The sequence below is a fragment of the Salvelinus alpinus genome, chromosome 15 (assembly GCF_045679555.1).
Source record: "Salvelinus alpinus chromosome 15, SLU_Salpinus.1, whole genome shotgun sequence".
NCBI lineage: Eukaryota > Metazoa > Chordata > Actinopteri > Salmoniformes > Salmonidae > Salvelinus > Salvelinus alpinus.
The window spans coordinates 38,235,122-38,256,023 of record NC_092100.1 but is presented as its reverse complement, the minus strand read 5'-3'; the positions used below and the strand labels follow the sequence as shown (position 1 = coordinate 38,256,023).

Genomic DNA, 20,902 nt, shown 5'->3' with positions numbered 1-20,902 from the left:
ACCCTCTCACCTTCCCCCCCTACTCACAAGGCAGGCAATATGCTTGACCTCATCTTTACTAGATGCTGTTCTTCCACTAATCTCATTGCAACTCCCCTCCAAGTCTCCGACCACTACCTTGTATCCTTTTCCCTCTCGCTCTCATCTAACACTTCCCACACTGCCCCTACTCGGATGGTATCGCGCCGTCCCAACCTTCGCTCTCTCTCCCCCGCTACTCTCTCCTCTTTCATCCTATCATCTCTTCCCTCTGCTCAAACCTTCTCCAACCTATCTCCTGATTCTGCCTCCTCAACCCTCCTCTCCTCCCTTTCTGCATCCTTTGACTCTCTATGTCCCCTATCCTCCAGGCCGGCTCGGTCCTCCCCTCCTGCTCCGTGGCTCGACGACTCATTGCGAGCTCACAGAACAGGGCTCCGGGCAGCCGAGCGGAAATGGAGGAAAACTCGCCTCCCTGCGGACCTGGCATCCTTTCACTCCCTCCTCGCTACATTCTCCTCTTCTGTCTCTGCTGCTAAAGCCAATTTCTACCACTCTAAATTCCAAGCATCTGCCTCTAACCCTAGGAAGCTCTTTGCCACCTTCTCCTCCCTCCTGAATCCTCCTCCCCCTCCTCCCCCCTCCTCCCTCTCTGCTGATGACTTCGTCAACCATTTTGAAAAGAAGGTCGACGACATCCGATCCTCGTTTGCTAAGTCAAACGACACCGCTGGTTCTGCTCACACTGCCCTACCCTGTGCTTTGACCTCTTTCTCCCCTCTCTCTCCAGATGAAATCTCGCGTCTTGTGACGGCCGGCCGCCCAACAACCTGCCCGCTTGACCCTATCCCCTCCTCTCTTCTCCAGACCATTTCCGGAGACCTTCTCCCTTACCTCACCTCGCTCATCAACTCATCCTTGACCGCTGGCTACGTCCCTTCCGTCTTCAAGAGAGCGAGAGTTGCACCCCTTCTGAAAAAACCTACACTCGATCCCTCCGATGTCAACAACGACAGACCAGTATCCCTTCTTTCTTTTCTCTCCAAAACTCTTGAACGTGCCGTCCTTGGCCAGCTCTCCTGCTATCTCTCTCAGAATGACCTTCTTGATCCAAATCAGTCAGGTTTCAAGACTAGTCATTCAACTGAGACTGCTCTTCTCTGTGTCACGGAGGCGCTCCGCACTGCTAAAGCTAACTCTCTCTCCTCTGCTCTCATCCTTCTAGACCTATCGGCTGCCTTTGATACTGTGAACCATCAGATCCTCCTCTCCACCCTCTCCGAGCTGGGCATCTCCGGCGCGGCCCACGCTTGGATTGCGTCCTACCTGACAGGTCGCTCCTACCAGGTGGCGTGGCGAGAATCTGTCTCCGCACCACGTGCTCTCACCACTGGTGTCCCCCAGGGCTCTGTTCTAGGCCCTCTCCTATTCTCGCTATACACCAAGTCACTTGGCTCTGTCATATCCTCACATGGTCTCTCCTATCATTGCTATGCAGACGACACACAATTAATCTTCTCCTTTCCCCCCTCTGATAACCAGGTGGTGAATCGCATCTCTGCATGTCTGGCAGACATATCAGTGTGGATGACGGATCACCACCTCAAGCTGAACCTCGGCAAGACGGAGCTGCTCTTCCTCCCGGGGAAGGACTGCCCGTTCCATGATCTCGCCATCACGGTTGACAACTCCATTGTGTCCTCCTCCCAGAGTGCTAAGAACCTTGGCGTGATCCTGGACAACACCCTGTCGTTCTCAACTAACATCAAGGCGGTGACCCGTTCCTGTAGGTTCATGCTCTACAACATTCGCAGAGTACGACCCTGCCTCACGCAGGAAGCGGCGCAGGTCCTAATCCAGGCACTTGTCATCTCCCGTCTGGATTACTGCAACTCGCTGTTGGCTGGGCTCCCTGCCTGTGCCATTAAACCCCTACAACTCATCCAGAACGCCGCAGCCCGTCTGGTGTTCAACTTTCCCAAGTTCTCTCACGTCACCCCGCTCCTCCGCTCTCTCCACTGGCTTCCAGTTGAAGCTCGCATCCGCTACAAGACCATGGTGCTTGCCTACGGAGCTGTGAGGGGAACGGCACCTCCGTACCTTCAGGCTCTGATCAGGCCCTACACCCAAACAAGGGCACTGCGTTCATCCACCTCTGGCCTGCTCGCCTCCCTACCTCTGAGGAAGTACAGTTCCCGCTCAGCCCAGTCAAAACTGTTCGCTGCTCTGGCACCCCAATGGTGGAACAAACTCCCTCACGACGCCAGGTCAGCGGAGTCAATCACCACCTTCCGGAGACACCTGAAACCCCACCTCTTTAAGGAATACCTAGGATAGGATAAAGTAATCCTTCTAACCCCCCCCCCCCCTTAAAAGAGTTAGATGCACTATTGTAAAGTGGTTGTTCCACTGGATATCATAAGGTGAATGCACCAATTTGTAAGTCGCTCTGGATAAGAGCGTCTGCTAAATGACTTAAATGTAATGTAAATCTTAGATTTCTTGTAGTTATACTTAACTTATTGTTATAAGCAGTGGCCTAGCACGCACCCCTGCAGCCCCTTGTATACGGTATAAACGGTATATTGCCCAAGCCTACACTACTCTCTGTAACCTCTCTCTCATCTCTGCTCTCCCTCTCCCTCTCTCTTTCTCTCTCCCTTTCACTCCACAGCACTAGAGTACCACAACCTCAACACATCCACTGCCACAAAGCACTACTGGGTGATCACAGGTAATTTAAACTGTCATTGATTTTCACTAACTGCTAGTTAGTTAGTGCTTTGGTCGACTGTGTGTTGTGTACATTTGCCTGTGGTGTTTCTTCTCCCAACATCTTTGAGCTCCTCCTTTCCTTCCGAATCCTATCGATGCATTATTTAGAGCTTCCTGACATCTGTTTCTGTGAGATCACATCGGATAAATGCTCAGTGTGAAGGAGGCCCTGTTTTGTGAGAGGACTCTAAATGGCATACCTTTCTGCCACTGTCGTGATGAGACTGCAGTGCGCCCAGGTCAGCCCTACTATAATATGACTTACAAGTTTTAAATTGAGGAATGACCAAACCTCTCTTTCTTCCTCTGTCCCTATCCCACCTCTCTATCCCTCTCTTCTCCTCTTACCTCTCCCCCCCTCTCTCCCTCTCCAACTCTCCCTCTTTCCCTCTCTCCTCCTTCCCTCCTTCCCTCCCTCCCTCCTCCCTGCACTCCCTCTCTCCCCCCTCTCCCCTCTCACGTCCCCCTCCCCGTCTCCACCTCTCTCTCTCTTTCTCTCACTCTGTACTCCACTGCTCTGCAGTAATTCAGGATGTTGACAGCTCTTCTCTGGAAGGGAATTATCAGAGCTTTGCTAGTTTAATGGAGCAGCGGCTGGCTGAGCTGTTTCTGGTGTCTGGGCGTCAGGGGAGTCAGGGGAGCCGCTTTAGAAGGGCCACCACCGTCGGGAGCTACACCGTCCAGGTGAGGCGGGCACGCACACACACACATACACACAGGGGACTGCATGTTCACTCACTGATAAACCACTCAGTCCCATTTTATGTTCACTTGCCCCAGAGTTTCACTATTTTAATGAAGACTCGCGTAATTTCTATGTCCCCTTTTAGGTTTTGTCACAGATTAACATTTTTATGTAACGTCACAGATGATCAGGTTTTATGAGGGGGGGGAGAGCTCAGTAACGGATGTTGATCTCTTCCATTTAACACCCTCCCTTCTTTATGGCAAGCTTTAATCACAGCCCTTGATGAAACCATGATGATGTATTATGGACATTAAACATTTGATCTATACCAAAACACAATGAATTCCACTGATTCATATTCATCCCATGAGTGTGTTCCCTGAGTGCTGTTCTTTTTTGAGTGTTTGCCCCTTCAGATACATAGTTATTGCTATTGTATTTTTTGCAATGGCTCTTTCATGCCATATGACAGCACTGAATCCTCCAAATTGTGTGGCTCTTGTCTAGATGGTTGGCATTCGTCGACTCCCTGGGCCGAAGAACTCAGCCGAAATGACCTACTATGCCCAACTGAACGGTGCCCCCATAACTGGCACCACTGCAGCTAAGACCCTCAGTACCTTGGATTCCCAAACCATGGCCCTCACTCTGGGCTACTTTGTCCTGCTCCAAGCTGATCGTAGGTTATTTTTTTACACATCTTTACCAAACAGCCTTGACATTATTCTCTTACATGAAGTGTACAGAACTAGCTTTTCAGTCATAAACAGATGGATGCACAGGAGTTATTGCAGTATATGTTAGTTTTGCTCAGGCTGAAGCACTTCTATCTGTCTCGTAGCCTGTTGAATAGCTATGTGCCTCAATCATTTTGTAATGATTGCAAACAGAAATACATATTGATAGATGGGGTGTGTGTAGGCGTGTATTTATTTTGTCTCCATGGTTTCCCGACAGCTGTGGTAAAGGTCCCGCCTGCCAATCTGTGGATCATGGCTGTGCTGACGCCTGTTGCCCTGGTGATGGTCGTTGTCGCCATGGTCACCGCCATCCTGTGCAAGAGGAACAGGGTCATCTTCAAGACCAATGCTTTCAGGAGCTTCAAACCCCGCTCCAAGGTGAACTTTACATATCTCTTAACATCTCAATGTGCAGTTCAGAGAAATGTCACATCTGGGCAGGTCTTAACACTTCGTCTTGCGTTCGCTCAATTACTCATAGCCAACGGTGACGATAGTGATGGGTGCTCAATAAGCATGATGGGGGGGGGGGGGGGGGGGGCGAAATAAGAATCCAGATGGTTAATGTGATGGAAATGAATCCTCGGCTAAATGTCCCTTTAATTGTCTTCTTGTTTAGACATCCTATCGGAGGGAGGGCAGTTATCACCACCAGGTATTGACTGAGTGTTATTTGTGAATAAAGCATGTTGACAGTGCCTGGGGGAAATCAATGGAAGGGATGGAGTGGGCTCACCATGGCTCATCGTCTACGATCAGTGGGCCATTTTATACATCCTTGTTGCCTTCCGATGCATAGTAATGATTCTTATCCACCAGGCTTCTACTCATCTCATACCAGCCAGTGGCTCAGTGGCGCAATCCAAGCGATCAGTAATTTTGTTACTGGATTAAATATTGTGCCATTTAGATTCATATCTAAATCTGCCCCGCAACCTTTCCGACTCAACGTGCACTCGTGCAGCAGCAGAGAAAGTCAGCTGATTTCAGTGTAATTTCTGTACGTCATAACAAAATCACTCCCTCCAGAAGAACAGATGTATACTTAATTGCATATTTCTGGATGGGGAAAGACAAGCGCTAGCTCCAGTTTATGGTGTAGGACAAGGTCAGAGATACACTAGTGTCAAGTAAAAATAGGACAGTTGGATAGGACTTTTCTCCCAAAACGTGGCCAAATAGCACCATACTTGCCAACTGTATTTTACATGTGCGAGTACAGTGCTTCAAGGTTTTGTTGATTTGTGAAACTGTTTGTAAACATTTAATGTCACTGGGTTGGTTTTGAATGTGACATGAATGATTTAAAACGGTACCAAATAGGAGATTCGCATGCGATGCTGCGAGGCAGATTTCTCTCTCTTTCCCTTTCTGATCCAGAGATGTGGCACGCATGCGCAAATTAGACACACGTTCTTCTAATTACTTGGCTTATGAATAGCTCGTGGCGATATGACAAAAGAACGTTAGTGGTAAATGTGCTGAGTTGAGCTCTCTGGTTCCACTACGCTGCACATATGTGCAGTCTGTTGCCGTGGAATGTGTTTGTATCCAAACGTTCTGGGAATGACGACAGAACGCCAAGCAGAGCATCACCCGTTAGGGAGATAGTGGACTTCCTGATACACGAGTCCCAGCACATCATTATCCATCAAAGTGGGACAACAACACAAAGCTGCAAATCAATGGCATGGCTTCAGTCTGCATGGGTGTTTTTTTGTGTTGATCATTCAATATGTGAGCGTATTTCATTGCTCTCCAAATACAGTATGTGGTATAGTCCGTCACGTGGCTTTATTTTTGACAGTTTGTGCAACGAAAAACAAAAACCATATCAATCATAATTGAGTTGTTTCGAGTGGTTCTACCATGAGGTCTCTTTACATAAAGTCCCTTGGCTTTAAAAAAAATCAAACCTCTCCTTCTCCATCAGTATACCAAAGGAGCCCAAGTCAAAACACAGAATCCATCTTTGTCCAGTACATCACAGAGTAGCCTTGTGCAGAGTCTCGGATCAACTCCATGTCTTTATCAAACTGGGCAGTTGAAAGATGAAAGGAGACCATTTATAAAGTTAACCGCATCAAGTAGACAGAGAGGTCTGCCTCCTGCCAGTGAAATTCAAGGTTCATCTGTAGAAACATTCCCCCTAACTGTGAATGTCCAATATGATGAAACCATGCTGGTCTCATACATTATCTCAGCCAGACTCTCACTGTTGTGAAATATCACTCATCTCAGGATGAGGTAAAGATGTCTGCACAAACAGTGTATCGATTTATCTCACAACCAGGTGTTGATGATACAATTGATGGCACCGTGCAAGACAGTTTAATTATTAAAGCTGTGTGAGGTTGTATTCTCCCTTTCTATCCCCACATGCACTAGAAAATGTATTTACATATTTAGAGTTTTCCAAAATTAGTATTAAAAAAATGGAATTTGAAAACAAATACATCTGTACATTCTGTTCCTTTCGCTGTTTTGCAATGCAGAGAGGCTTCATGAAATGAGAGTAATTTGGTGAAACAAAGAAACTGCCTAGGTACAATATAAATCATAAACCAATTTAATTGTCCATTTCTTTCTTCCAATATATCCCAACTTCAAAGGTGCCATTAGACATTTCGTTTTAACATTTAGTAGTCTTTTCTTCGCTGACTGAGAGAAATCAGAGCTCACCGAGCCAACTTTGCTCATTTACCTTAACTGTAAATGAAATGTCGTTCTCCTAAGGCACTCCTTTACTTTACCATAGATCATATGTCATCGTAAACCCTCTCTGTCCCAGCATGTGCAGGGATTTGACTATGCCAAGAAGCACATGGGCCATCAGCAAGGTGAGGAGACCATCTCTGTTACCAAGGAGACACTGGTTCTGGGCCTCCCAGTGAGAGATGCCCCGTTGTCATTGGACAGGAAGGTGCACCAGGATGGGACCGCCTCTAAAAGACCTCCTTCTGTTGACATCATCCACAAAGGGTAAGAAGAACACTGAATTCAATTTAAACAGAATGATCTCCCTGTTTTCTTTAGATTACCAGAACACATTTGGATTTGTTTGTGGCAATACTTTAAGTCAAGGAAAATGCAGCAGAAATATGACAGTCTTGGACAGATTGCATAGAATCTGCTTAAATCTGCTCATGTTGACTGGCTTACAGTTTGCCTGGGTGTTGCCAATTCCAAGAATTGTAGCCATCTATCACTAGGAAAAGGCAATAGAAAGAAAAATTTGTCATGAAAAACATGTGATTCATGAATGCGTTATTGCCGTGCCACAAAATGAATACAGCCTTCTCTCTTCCCTCTAGCGTAGAACAGTAAAGACTGTGTTTAGACAGGCAGCCCAATTCTGATATTTTTTCCCAATAATTGGTCTTTTACCAATCACACCAGATATTGTCACATCAGATCTTTGTAATAGCGGATCTGATTGGTCAAAAGACCAGTTAGTGAAAGAAATATCAGAATTGGTCTGCCTGTCTAAACGCAGCCAAAGCTAAGCTTGAGCTGCCTATTGAGACATCTTTCCTTTGAATTTACAATGCATAAAATGCTCATTCTAACACACTGGAAGAAATGTACAGACCACCAAAGGCTTGATTTTTTTTTTTACCGACCCAACCCAAAACATCAGTCATTGTCAGCTGTCCAACAGATCTCCCCTATCTTTGGCTGATTTAGACCCACTTGGACTTTTTAGTGCCATATTTACGGCCGCCATGCTGGAGGTGTGACATGAGTCTGCTGCAATGATTACTGGGCCTTGAAGGCACTGCAGTGCAGACCTGGGTTCAAATAGTACTGTGAATCCTTCAAATGCGTTGAGTATTTGCTTTGCTCTAGCCTGCCAGGAGTACCAGACGAGTGGGCTTTGTCGTTTTTGACTGTTCTATTGATTCATTAAACCAGGCAAGCTCAATCAAACACTGATCAAGTATTTGAAACGATTTGAAATAGTATCTGAACCCAGGTCTGCTGCAGCGGCAGCTGCTGTTCCAGTCACCCTTTGGATGGACCCCAGGGCTCATTCAGATTGGGATTAGCAAGGCTTCACAAGGCTACAAACACAGCTCCTCTGCTGCTGTCATTGGGATTCTGCAGTGTGATGATTATACATTAAAACGCCTTTGAAAGGATACTGAGAATAATAACTGGGGAAAAAACAAACAAGGGGTGAACACACAGTGGTGTATAGTGAATAGAGGCTGAACACTGGGCATGGAAACGTGAGTGAACTACACAGCCTGGAGAGATGCTTCCAGGGCCATGTTTGATTCAGTGTTTTTCTGGGCTCACATTGACAGGAATACAGACATACATTCTCTCGCTCTCTCTCTCTCTCTCTCTCTCTCTCTCTCTCTCTCTCTCTCTCTCTCTCTCTCTCTCTCTCTCTCTCTCTCTCTCTCTCTCTCTCTCTCTCTCTCTCTCTCTCTCTCTCTCTCTCTCTCTCTCTCTCTCTCTCTCATGGGTAGAACGGTACCTCATTATACAAGCCTCATGAATGCGAATGTGGATTCCATTTTGCATTTCTGAATGCGTAACACCCATAGAATGATCTGATTCATACATTCTGAATGAGGATGTCGATATGAGCTGACATGATGTGTGTACTTGTTCCAAGCTATCTTATATGACATCACATCAGACTGGTGTGTTAGTCACTTGTGTCTGCCTGTTGGTTACTCCTGAAAAGATACCAGGGGAGATATTTTTACATTAAGATAGAAGCACCCACTGTGCTAGCCTGTGGTCTTAGCTAGCACACCACCTGTAGAGGTGTCTATGTTACGCACTGCAGTCAGTCTTCGCGGGTTAAAACTGTGGCCAGGGGGCTGTGTGATAGCAGCATTAACCTTGGATAATACTGTATGCACAGAGCTTACCACTGCCTGCCTCTGTTGCTATGGTTACCCGCAGCAGGTTGCCAAGCGAGGACGGCTCGGTTGCAAGCAGCGAATCCGGGAAACTCAACACGGGCAAGAGCTTGGCGGCACGGAGGGCTGCGGCACAGAAGAGCACCAAGGAAGATCTGCTGCACAAGAGGAACGGTGAGAGAGAGGCGACACTCTGGCTACTGTAGGCTACTGCTGCTTGTCCACACAATGTTATGTCATCACACAGGCTTGAGACACTGTAGGACCAATAGGAGAGAGCTAATGAATTGTAAATAAACACATATATGCATGGACACATGCCCTCACTCACACGGTGCTCTCTCTCTCTCTCTCTCTCTCTCTCACACACACACACACACACACACACACACACACACACACACACACACACACACACACACACACACACACACACACACACACACACACACACACACACACACACACACACACACACACACACACACACACACACACACACACACACACACACCGCATGTCTTACTGCAGTAACTCAGGCAGTGTGAGTGGGGATAACAGCAGGATCAGTAGTAGCTGGGCTAGCTAGTGCTGTGCTAAATAGCAATGTCCTCTCACCCCAGCAGATCCCTACGAGGACCACACTGGCTCACTGCGACTCATCACCATCAAGCCAATGGCGGCCCAGCCCACATACTCCTACCCATCCTCCTCCAGTCACAGCCAGGACTCAGTCGTCCTCAACGGGGAGGTGAGAGCCCGTCCCCGGCCTGCTGGCAATGATGTCATACTGAGTCTGCCAGCCAGCCTGTCCCAAATTGCTCTCTTCCCCTTCCCCTTCCCCTTCCCCCAGATCTGAAGATAGTTCTGGATAGGTACAGAACAGGCAGTGTAGAGGTGGAGCTACTGTATATTGCACTTGGACTACAGATCTGCAAACATCAATGAGTTAGAGCCAAGGGGAAATAAGAATGGAATTGAAACCAGTTGTTTATTTATAGGGAAGAGGAACCTCACCAAGTATACTCATAATACCAAGCAATGCCAAACTAGAATCAATATACAAATGTAATGGATACAAATGACTTTGTCCACAGGCAAACATGGGGCTCAAGCAGAAAACCGACATCGAACACTACAGGAACAAAGTACGCCAGAAAGCCAAGAGAAAAGGCTACTGTGATTTCCCCATCACAGACAATGGCATCCACCCATTCAACCCCAGAGAGAGGCACAGTAGGCCTGAGATGGCAAAGGAGCCAATGACTGCTGAGGAGAAGAGGGCCTCCTATGCAGGATGCCACATCAGGAGGTAATATGCCAAGAGACATACAGTATGCTATACAGGAAGCATTCATTTCATGTTTGAGTGGGCGTTCAGTGGGCGTTCAGCGTATGCAGATCCACTATTTTAAGTCACTTTTCAAAATGCCTGTGCTGCAGCACCGGTGCTATGTCTGGGCGAGAGTATCTGCTGACGCGATGCTTGACTGCCACTTCTCCCTGGTACCTGTTTAGTAACTGTCTGAAATATTACTGTAAGGGAGCATTGTAAGTCCATTTTGTATATCCAGGTGTTCAGTTTAAACCTGTGCTGCAGCGCAGAGAAATCATTGAATCAGCCCAACTGTAGATGTTTGCAGATGACATTTTTTACTGATGATGATGATGATATTAATGATGGCTGTAACAATGACGACCGCAACTATGATATCCCTACTTCAGGCACCCCCCGTCGAGAGAGCCAGCCTACTGGAGCCGTCAGTCCCTGGTCGCCAGCAGCCCTAGCCCCGTGGAGACGGAGATGGACCTGCTGGTCCTCAGGGAGAGGTCCAGGAGAGGCATCCGCAACAGCGGTTATGACGTGAGTCATCACTGAGTATCACTGCATCCATGAGACATAGATGTCCTTAAATGTGCACCGTACTGCCGAAGTAACTGCAGGGTGAATGTCCTAAAATGAACACCGTACTCCTGGAGTCACTGCAGGGGCAAAGGTGGTTGAGCCTAGAGAAGTTCTGGAACTGGGGTGCAATAACCTAGGGAAAACCCTAGGACAAAGCCTTTCCCATTATACCTACCTCTCCCAATCCTCACTTTTAAGCTCCATGGCTGAAATGAAAAGGATTACCTTCAGCCGAACTTTAAAACCTCCATCTAGTGCAGCCTGCGAGCCCGTTCTTTATGCTGCCTGAACCTTGCTGAATGTCAATGGCAGTGAATATGATTTATAGCCTGCTCAGTGATTTAGATTGGAAGTTCGATACCAGTTAATAGCTCTGAATGTTCGGTGCTTTTAAATTGCAAATGGATAACCATGTATGTGTACGATTCGTGTGTGTGTGTGTGTGTGTGTGTGTGTGTATTTTGTCTTCCTGTGAGTCAGGCAGAGCCAGAGACGTTCCAGGAGACCAACGTGGACCGATTGATGTGCTCCCTGGGTTATGGTGGAAGCCATCAGGTCAAAGGTCTCTCGGACTCGTCCACTCTGAGCTCTCAGCCCTCCATCGACGAGGTCCGGCAGCAGATGCATATCCTGCTGGGTAATGCCTTTGGGCTGGCCCCAGACGAGCCCTCGCCTGCCAGCCACCACCACCACCACCACCCTCACCCCCACCTCCACAGTTCCTACAATCCCAGCCACACTAGCGCTTACTCCGAGGGGGTGACCAGCGCCCCTGGCACCATGAACCATCCATGCGGAGGAGGCCACCAGCGCGGGTCTGCCTACGGGCCGGAGATCCACCAGTGTAGCTTACCCAAACCTGTGAGTGCATTGATTAGACTGTGCAATGTAAAGCACATTATTTAGAACGAAGCATTTGTGTACGTGTGCTCTTGTAGAATTGCTTATGGTGGTGCTCCGAACAAAAATCCTGAATGCTATTGTAGAAAATCAAGATGTGTCGAGAGAGTAGCTGCACAGTACATATGTTTAAACACACTGATTTAACTATGTTTAACTATGTTGTGTGTGTGTGTGTTGTGCTTGGTGCTGCAGGGCTTCAGGTTCACTCAGCTTCCTGACATGGGCGTTGGACCCCCACCTCCTCTGATACCCTCCAGGCCTGGACCCCCAACCGGGACCTCAATGAGGCTGTACGAACCGCCCTCCTCCTTTTCCCTTCAACACTCCTCTAGCTGTTAGAAAGACAGTAAACTGATGAACATAACATTCATTCTGATATATTCACATCCTCCCAATGCTAAACATGCCCAACCTATTTTTATTTTATTTTTTAAGTCTACTTAACTAGTGCACTGTGTATCCTTGTAGTGCAACCCCCCATATTTTTGTCTATCGCTTAAAGGGAAACGGAGAAGAAAAATGTCAACTTCATATTCATCATCTCCAGCACCACCCCAACGTCAACACGTGTGAAAATGGCACATTTCTATGTTTTGTAGTTAAAAATATAGAGGAAGATAAGCGTTTCCTAGGACCTCATCGGTGTGCATCGTGTGAGTTTGATCAGTTTTAGAGGAGGCTTTGCCTACTAATTGCCTGCTAATTGCCTGCTAATTGGTTGATGATGTCATTAGAAACACTTGTCTTTCTTTATATTTTTTACTACAAACATAGAAATGTGCAATTTTTTGCCATTGGTGTTGATGTTGGGATGGTGCTAGAGATGATGAATATGAAGTTGAAAAATTGTTTAGTTTAAGTCCTTTGGCTTTAGATGTTATACTGTTCGTGCATTGTGTTGTAATTCTACTCTGAGCTGTACTTTTTTCCGCATTATTTAAAACAAACAGCATCTTCATTTGAATGCCTTGACTCTTACCAGGTTTGCGTGTGAGGTATTACAGGCCACCCAGTGGTGAGATGTATGAATTACAAGGCTTTTGTCTTTGTTTCCCCTTCTGCAGTTCTTCACCCGATGTCAGCCTGAAGCCTCGTGTTTCCGAGGCCTCTGAGATGCAGAGTCAGCACAATGGTGCCCCCTATCTGCTTATCAACAGAGCGCCCTTCCCTGCTGTTACTGTTGACCAGTCCATGACCAGTTACTCAGGTCAGAATAATAAATATTATATATATATATATTATGACTAGTAAATGTATACGTATATACATGTAAATGTATATGTATACCTTTCTCTGTCAAATTGCTTCAGTTCACTCATTCAAGCCTCTGATTGGCTAAACACTGCTTATATCATACAGGAAACCCAATGACAGGAGTCTACGCCATATCAGCCAACCGCCCTGGTTACTCAGACTACTTTGTCATGCCTCCACCAGCGTCGTATGGAAGCCCATCCTGGATGTCCTACCCACCAGAACCCGAGGACATCCCACACCAGTGGAATGATACTGTAAATACTGTTAGTATCTGAACCAAACAATATCCTCTGATATTGTCCCTATATAACTCTGTTGGTTTGATCTGGATTTATCCCCACTATTTGTCCCTGTTTTAAATCAGTCTCTTCTCTTTGCAGAATCCGTGTCATTTAGAAACCATTTGTTGAGATTACATGGTCTTTGGAGCTGAGTGGAGACAGCATATATTTCGGTGGGTAACACAACACAGAATTTTCCGATCAATGTACAGGGTTGTTGTGGCTCATTTCCTCTCATTCCATTTCCTTCTCTTTGTCTTCCAGGTGTCCTTTTGGTTAGGCAGTAGGGCCTCCCTCCCTCACATTGAGTACCCCTGGACTCGAGCACCCCGCCCTGCCCTTCACCCCTGGCTCTGGCTACTGGCCCCTGGCCTTCCTCCTCAGCCCAGCCAGGCCCTCTCTGCTCTGCTCTCTGAGCCCCAGGTCTCCCAGACCTCACAGCCTCCATGTCAACTGCCACCAGCCAGCAGAGGATGGCCTAGACTACAGTACAGCAGCACTATCCCTCATGGTAGTGCCACATACATCCTCTACCCTGGTCCACACCATCCAACGACAGGGCTGGCAAAGCTGGTCTAACTAACTGTGCTTTTTGATTATCCAAATTCCTTAATGGACAGAAGAGTTGTACCTACTACTGGTGGTTTGTGTGTATTTAAAAAACTAACTTAGTCTCTCAGTTTCAGTTGTTGGATATTTGTGTGCTTTGTCGTTTACTTTCATGCTTTACTTCTTTTTAAAAGGGGAAAATAATTTAGTGAGTGTATGTTGTGCGCTCACCTTATTAAAAGGCCCAACAAAAAAAACGTGCGAAGAAAGGCTTTGGTGTGAGTGGCTATGTCATTCTGTATTTTTAAAATGTACTCATGACCTTTACCCAATCAGATTACAGTAAAAAAAAAAACACCGGTCACCTGTTCTGTCATTCATATGTTCATGAAGTTTGTCTACTGACCATGATTATGAAAAGATGGATAGAGGCGTATATTGCTGCACACAAATGATCTTACAATGGTTCTTCACGTGTTACGGTTTTGTATTCGGAGATTTTGACTTATATTGGGTCCTATCCGTTCACTGGACAGAGTGGTAAAGAAGATGGGTGTCGGATGGGCCACAGGTGTGTTGATTAAATATATTATATAACGTGATGACATGAATTATTGACGAGACTTCTGCCAGCCGTGAGAGACAAGAGAGAGCGAGAGATTTTCTTGTATATTTTGACACCATTTTCTTTAGACATGTTGACTTGCTTTACTGCATTTTTGAATTTGAAGGATGGTCAGATTGCTTTCAATCCTATTTTCTAATTTGTCAAAGGGTACCAACACAGGATCACATAGTGTAAAACAAATACCACATTTCGAATGTATTCATGTCGGTGCATATGCTGGTATATGCACAATTACTCACTCGGTCATAACATAAGCAAAATGATGGATAATTCTATGTTTTACTAGTATTTACTGAGTTTCCAGAATCTCAAAACAAGTAAAACGTGATGGCTAGGGCCCTTTACCATGTACTGTACATGCTACGTTCAGTTCATCAGTGCAGTTAGGTGTAGATCAACAGCCACCAAAAGATGTTACCAGACTTGGCGATGTGTATTACTGCGCTGATAATGACATAGCATTGGAAAAGCGTTCACACTTCGAAATAGTAACAGAATAAGGTCTAATCAATGTGATATAATAGGAAATAGAAAATACAGTTTGGTCTATCACAATGTAGGTACGACATTAGTTTAGTATGGATTAGATGAACATAGCACTTTCTTAGATTACCTGGCCCTACAAAACTGCAGTATCAATGCGAATACTTTGTTAAAGCATGCAATATTCATATTTGAAATATTAGATTTTTTAAAAACAAATTATTTGAGTCATACTCAATGATAATGGCGCAAATGCAAAGTCAGTATCTAGTCCATTCGTTTGACTGGGTAAGTGTCTTTAAATGGATCTCAACTGTTGCTACCCAGTTTGACAAATGTTATTTTACTATTTTTCTACAAAATTATGAATCAATTATTTTGGGAGATGTAGTTCCAAAAGGTTAAGCGTAATATTCCAAAGGAAATATGATGACATTTTAAAAAGCTGAAACGCAAATACCTTTTGAGAATCTATATGATTTGCTCTGTAATACTACATCCCTTTTCACCTCTACTCATACATTTGTAAAAATTCCTCTTCCAGATTTATTCACAGTAAAGTTTCACTCAACAATGTGGTTGAGACTTGAAAAGGAATCATAATGTAGCCTATACATTTAACATCTTGGCCTTTGTCAAGCACAAACAATTTGGTTGGTGCTTGGAATCATCATCATTATCACTTGTATCGCTAAAAGACAAAAGGTACTCCCATTTGTTTAAAATAAAATCATTGGTATGTTCAGTTACACATATTTCAAGCTAATGAATGGAAAATATGATTGATTAAAACAGTCAAAAGGAACATAATGAATGAGTTGACACAAGTTGATGTACTGGTGATGCGTCTTTTAACAGACACATTTCTGAGATGGAATGTGATTATAGGCCCCTGAGGTGTCGGAAGGCACAGCAGTTTGAATCATGTCATGCAGAATGCAGTTGGATGTAGTTATGCAGAATTTGGGTGAAATAAAAAACAATACATTTACAACTTAGAATTTGTTTCTTGTGTGGAACATTACAGTTTGCAACTGAATAAAGAATAGTTAGGGGAGAGTAGGTACGTTGAGACATTCTTTATATTCAGCTTCCCTACTGGAAATATAGTATTCTTTCTAACAAAGATATCTACTGTACATATATTTCAGGATGTTGTATATCCCTGGAAATAATCAGAATTTATGTAAACATTACAGTTTTGAAAATATAGCTTGTCCAAAAAAAGTGTTCTCTTGAAACAACTTACCCCAGGTATGAGGTAAGTTGAGCATAGGGACAAGGTAAGTTGAGCTGCCTTGGGGTAAGTGGGTGATGGTGTCCTGTGACAGTGGGTGATGGTGTTGGTAGGTCCAATTTTAATTAATGGAATGGGGTTGTGGTATATTGCACATCATAAATGTAGACCAACATTCGGATATAGATCTCTGTTCAATATCACTTACCCTTCCATTTCACATTTTTGACATATAGCAGACTCTTATCCAGAGCGGCTTACAAGAGCAATTAGGGTTAAGTGCCTTGCTCAATGGCACTTCGGCAGATTTTTCACCTAGCTGGCTCGGGATTCAAATCTTATCCCACCCTGCCTCAACTTACCCCAAGACAAACATTTTGACTATATTGGACAACACGGCTACAAAAATGGACATTCATGCTAGGTTTAGAACCTCATATTGTAGCTTATAGAGACCCCAACTAATGTTGGGGTTTAGATATAATCATCATGAAACCTATAACACAATAAATTAATTTGACTTTGTGAAAATCCGTTTTTTTTTAAATGACCTAACTTGCTTACCACTTTTTTCATGTGTTTTCTTCCTTCACAGACTCCATGAAATGATGACCTCTTACTAAATATTTGGTCACATGATTCACTTTGTGTATGGTTTCCTAGAAACAAGGGGTGGCTCAACTAATCCTTTGGCTCAATTTACCCCACTCTCCCCTACTGTAGAAACCTGCATGTGAGGGAGGTGTCTGACATTTTCACTGTTTGACATTTTCTACTAGTTCACTGAATAAATGTCAGGGTCTCACAGTCATCTAACGTGCATTGTTCCCATTGTGTAAAGAGCAGAACTTCCCCAGTGTGAAACTCATTTGACCAGTGACATTGGAGGATTTACAAAGACCGCAGCTCTAGCCTGTTAAAGGACTTTTCTTGACTGGATTTCTTGACTTTTCTATGAGCACTGAAACCCACGTCATGGACCTTGACTTTTTTAGGTGAGGGAACGCAACAACAAAAAAGTAAATGAAGTATGTATCATTATAGAACAGGACTCGCCAACCCTGTTCCTGGAGATCTATACTCCTGTAGGTTTTCACTTCAACCCTCACTTCAACCCCAGTTATAACTAACATAATTAATTTTATAAACCAGCTAATTATTAGAATCGGGTGCACTAGATGTGGGTTGGAATGGAAACCTATAGGATGGTAGCTCTCCAGGAACAGGGTTGGAGAGCCCTGATAGAATATGCATAAAATGCATCCTCCAATTGTCTCCAACGTCTGCCTATGCCCACACATATTGTCTCAAGAAAAACATGTATTTTTAATACCCTCAAACACAGGCATACCTAATTTTAAAATAGGCCATCATCACTGTCAATGGCGAATGGTAATTATTTAAGTTTTATCGGTGAAACTGCATCTGCATGCCAATCATTTTCTAGGGGAATAGCCTATGCATTTCGATATTCCTGAATTAGTGTTTCGTGAGCGAATTAGAACAGATGACGTTAATAACAAACTATTAGCCTGTTTATAGGCCTACTACTGTATGTTATGCTATTATATTCGGTTCTGTTATGTAAAATACTAGTGATTCGTTATGTAATCTACCATAGACAGATTCTCGTGACATGAAGCAGCGAGGCAATCATTCAGTAATTCAGCTTTGATCGAGATTTTCTAAACGACCACCATTGTGCGAAGGGATCATCTTCTATTTGTAATAATAATAATACGTGATGAGTAGGACTATTAGGCGTAGGCAACAGATCTTGATGAGTGCTGTTTTAAACGATTGGAGCGCCCTTCGTGGTTGTGATAGGACAGCACCAGGATCGCACAATGATGTTAAAGAAGTTGAACCTACTTGAACCAAAACACACTCAGCTCGTAGTAAATGTGTGCTTCTCAACTGGCAGTTCTCCTGTATTTCCATAAGGGGGAGGCAGAATTCCTCTAATGCATTAAGGTTTCATCTTACTCTCCTTTTGCAAAACATTTCTTGCATTAATGGAGGTCTAGATGCTATTTTCCTCCCATGATGCCCCTGGATTTCTTCTCAAACACGTTATAGTGTTATCCAGACATGGCTCTTGTCTAATGGGCCTGCCCAGCAGGCAACACTGGTTGGAATGACGTCATTGCTTGCTCTTTATCTTGCTGCTGCTGAGACAACCCTGTTTACATTTACATTTACATTTAAGTCATTTAGCAGACGCTCTTATCCAGAGCGACTTACAAATTGGAAAGTTCATACATATTCATCCTGGTCCCCCCGTGGGGAATGAACCCACAACCCTGGCGTTGCAAGCGCCATGCTCTACCAACTGAGCCATACGGGACCAGTTTAACCAGTTTAATTGTGTTGTTTAACAACAACACAATACCCAGGTAACCCATCCCCTGCGGCTCTGGATCTGATGTCCCTACCTGCCAAGGTGTCTGTCACGTCTCATCTCCCTGACCATGGAACAAGCCCCAGGCAGTGATGCAGTGACAAAAACAATCCCCTCTTCACCACATGGTTTTGATCTGTTTCTTCCTCTCTCCTACTGAGGTAGTCAACACACAGAGCACAGCCTCCAGGACCACTGCTTCTGCAAAAGCAATGGGATTATATCCAACTTTAATAACAGGGTGCCTCTCAACCAGTGGAGGCTACTGGGGGGAGGACGGCTCATAACAATGGCTGGAATGGAGTCGTCCTCCCCTCAGCAGCCTCCACTGCTCTCAATCCCTGATAGCTTAGTGTTTTGCTTGATCTTCATCTGGTTGTCATGATGGATCCATACTACCCCTGAACTGGACCAAACTACGCACACAGAAGGTGAAATCATTAATGAATTAACCACCATAATGGCAACATTGACCTCTAGAAACACACACACATATATATATATATACAGTACCAGTCAAAAGTTTGGACACACCTACTCATTCAAGGGTTTTTCTTTAAATGTACTAATTTCTACATTGTAGAATAATAGGGAAGATATCAAAACTATGAAATAACATGGAATCATGTAGTAATCAAAAAATTTGTTATTTTTCAAATTCTTCAAAGTAGCCACCCTTTGCTGATCATCAAGCCACCCTTGATGACAGCTTTGCACAATCTTGGCATTCTATCAACCAGCTTCACCTGGAATGATTTTCCAGCAGTCTTGAATGAGTTCCCACATATGCTGAGCACTTGTTGGTTACTTTTCCTTCACTCTGCGTCCAACTCATCCCAAATAATCTCAATTGGGTTGAGGTCAGGTGATTGTGGAGGTCAGGTCATCTGATGCAGCGCTCCATCACCCTGCTTGGTCAAATATACCTTACACAGCCTGGAGGTGGGTTTTGGGTCATTGTCCTGTTTTAAAACAAATGATAGTCCCACTAAGCACAAACCAGATGGGATGGCGTATCGCTGCAGAATGCTGTGGTAGCCATGCTGGTTAAGTGTGCCTTGAATTCTAAATAAATCACTAACAGTGTCACCAGAAAATCACCCCCCACCATAACACGTCCTTCTCCATGATCCACGGTGGGAACCACACATGCGGAGATCATCCGTTCACCTACTCTGCGTCTCACAATGACACGGCGGTTTGAAGCACAAATCTCAAATTTGGACTCATCAGACCAAAGGACAGATCTCCACCGGTCTAATGTCCATAGCTCATGTTTCTTGGCCCAAATAAGTCTTCTTCTTATTGGTGTCCTTTAGTGGTGGTTTCTTTGCAGCAATTCGACCATGAAGGCCTGATTCACGCAATCACCTCAGAACAGTTGATGTTGAGATGTGTCTTTTACTTGAACTCTGTGAAGCATTTATTTGGGCTGCAGTTTCTGAGGCTGGTAACTCTAATTTGTACCATGTTGTGTTGCTACCATGTTGTTGTTATGTTGTGTTGCTACCATGCTGTGTTGTCATGTGTTGCTGCCTTGCTATGTTGTTGTCTTAGGTCTCTCTTTATGTTGTGTTGTGTTGTCTCTCTTGTTAGGATGTGTGTTTTGTCCTATATTTATATTGTATTTTTTATTTATTTTTCAATCCCAGGCCCCTGTCCCTGCAGGCCTTTTGGCTTTTGGTAGGCTGTCATTGTAAACAATAATTTGTTCTTAACTGACTTGCCTAGTTAAATAAAGGTTAAATAAAATAAATAAAATAAATAAAATAAATAAAATAAATAAAATAAATAAAATAAATAAAATAAATAAAATAAATAAAATAATGAACTTATCTTCTGCAGCAGAGGTAACTCTGGGTCATCCTTTCTTGTGGCGGTCCTCATGAGCCAGTTTCATCATAGTGCTTGATGGTTTTTGCAACTGCACTTTCAAAGTTCTTGAAATTTTCCGGATTGACTGACTTTCATGTCTTGTTTCTCTTTGCTTATTTGTGACCAACTGGCTAAAATCGGTCTTATGCAGCAAAATTTGAAATTGTGTTTTTTTCATTGGATAAAAGAGCTATAAAATGGTATATCATACACTACAGTTGAGGAGCAATGGGAAAGTAATTCTGCTTAGAAAGTTGATAAACTTGTAAACTCACTTTTGAGAAAATGGCCTTTGAATATTTTGGTACTGCTACTGGAGA

General features: G+C 44.3%; 1 protein-coding gene across 7 annotated transcripts in view; it reads left to right on the top strand.

Moving 5' to 3' along the window:
* LOC139540021 (UPF0606 protein KIAA1549L-like) overlaps nt 1-16,060 on the top strand; it is a 43,809-nt gene extending 27,749 nt beyond the window's left edge. The window contains exons 8-23 of one of the 7 annotated variants that reach the window (XM_071343513.1): nt 2,654-2,713; nt 3,278-3,438; nt 3,950-4,121; nt 4,400-4,560; nt 4,802-4,837; nt 6,974-7,164; nt 9,109-9,236; nt 9,686-9,813; nt 10,160-10,374; nt 10,788-10,926; nt 11,449-11,829; nt 12,064-12,161; nt 12,936-13,078; nt 13,231-13,391; nt 13,509-13,586; nt 13,674-16,060. In XM_071343513.1, coding sequence (XP_071199614.1) covers nt 2,654-2,713; nt 3,278-3,438; nt 3,950-4,121; nt 4,400-4,560; nt 4,802-4,837; nt 6,974-7,164; nt 9,109-9,236; nt 9,686-9,813; nt 10,160-10,374; nt 10,788-10,926; nt 11,449-11,829; nt 12,064-12,161; nt 12,936-13,078; nt 13,231-13,391; nt 13,509-13,538 — 2,204 coding nt within the window. In that variant the 3' untranslated portion in view covers nt 13,539-13,586; nt 13,674-16,060. Of the gene's footprint in view, nt 1-2,653; nt 2,714-3,277; nt 3,439-3,949; nt 4,122-4,399; nt 4,561-4,801; nt 4,838-6,973; nt 7,165-9,105; nt 9,237-9,685; nt 9,814-10,159; nt 10,375-10,787; nt 10,927-11,448; nt 11,830-12,063; nt 12,162-12,935; nt 13,079-13,230; nt 13,392-13,508; nt 13,587-13,673 lie in introns of all 7 variants that reach the window. The other 6 variants (XM_071343514.1, XM_071343515.1, XM_071343512.1 and 3 more) reach the window with 6 other exon arrangements.
* Nucleotides 16,061-20,902: the final 4,842 nt, after the last annotated feature.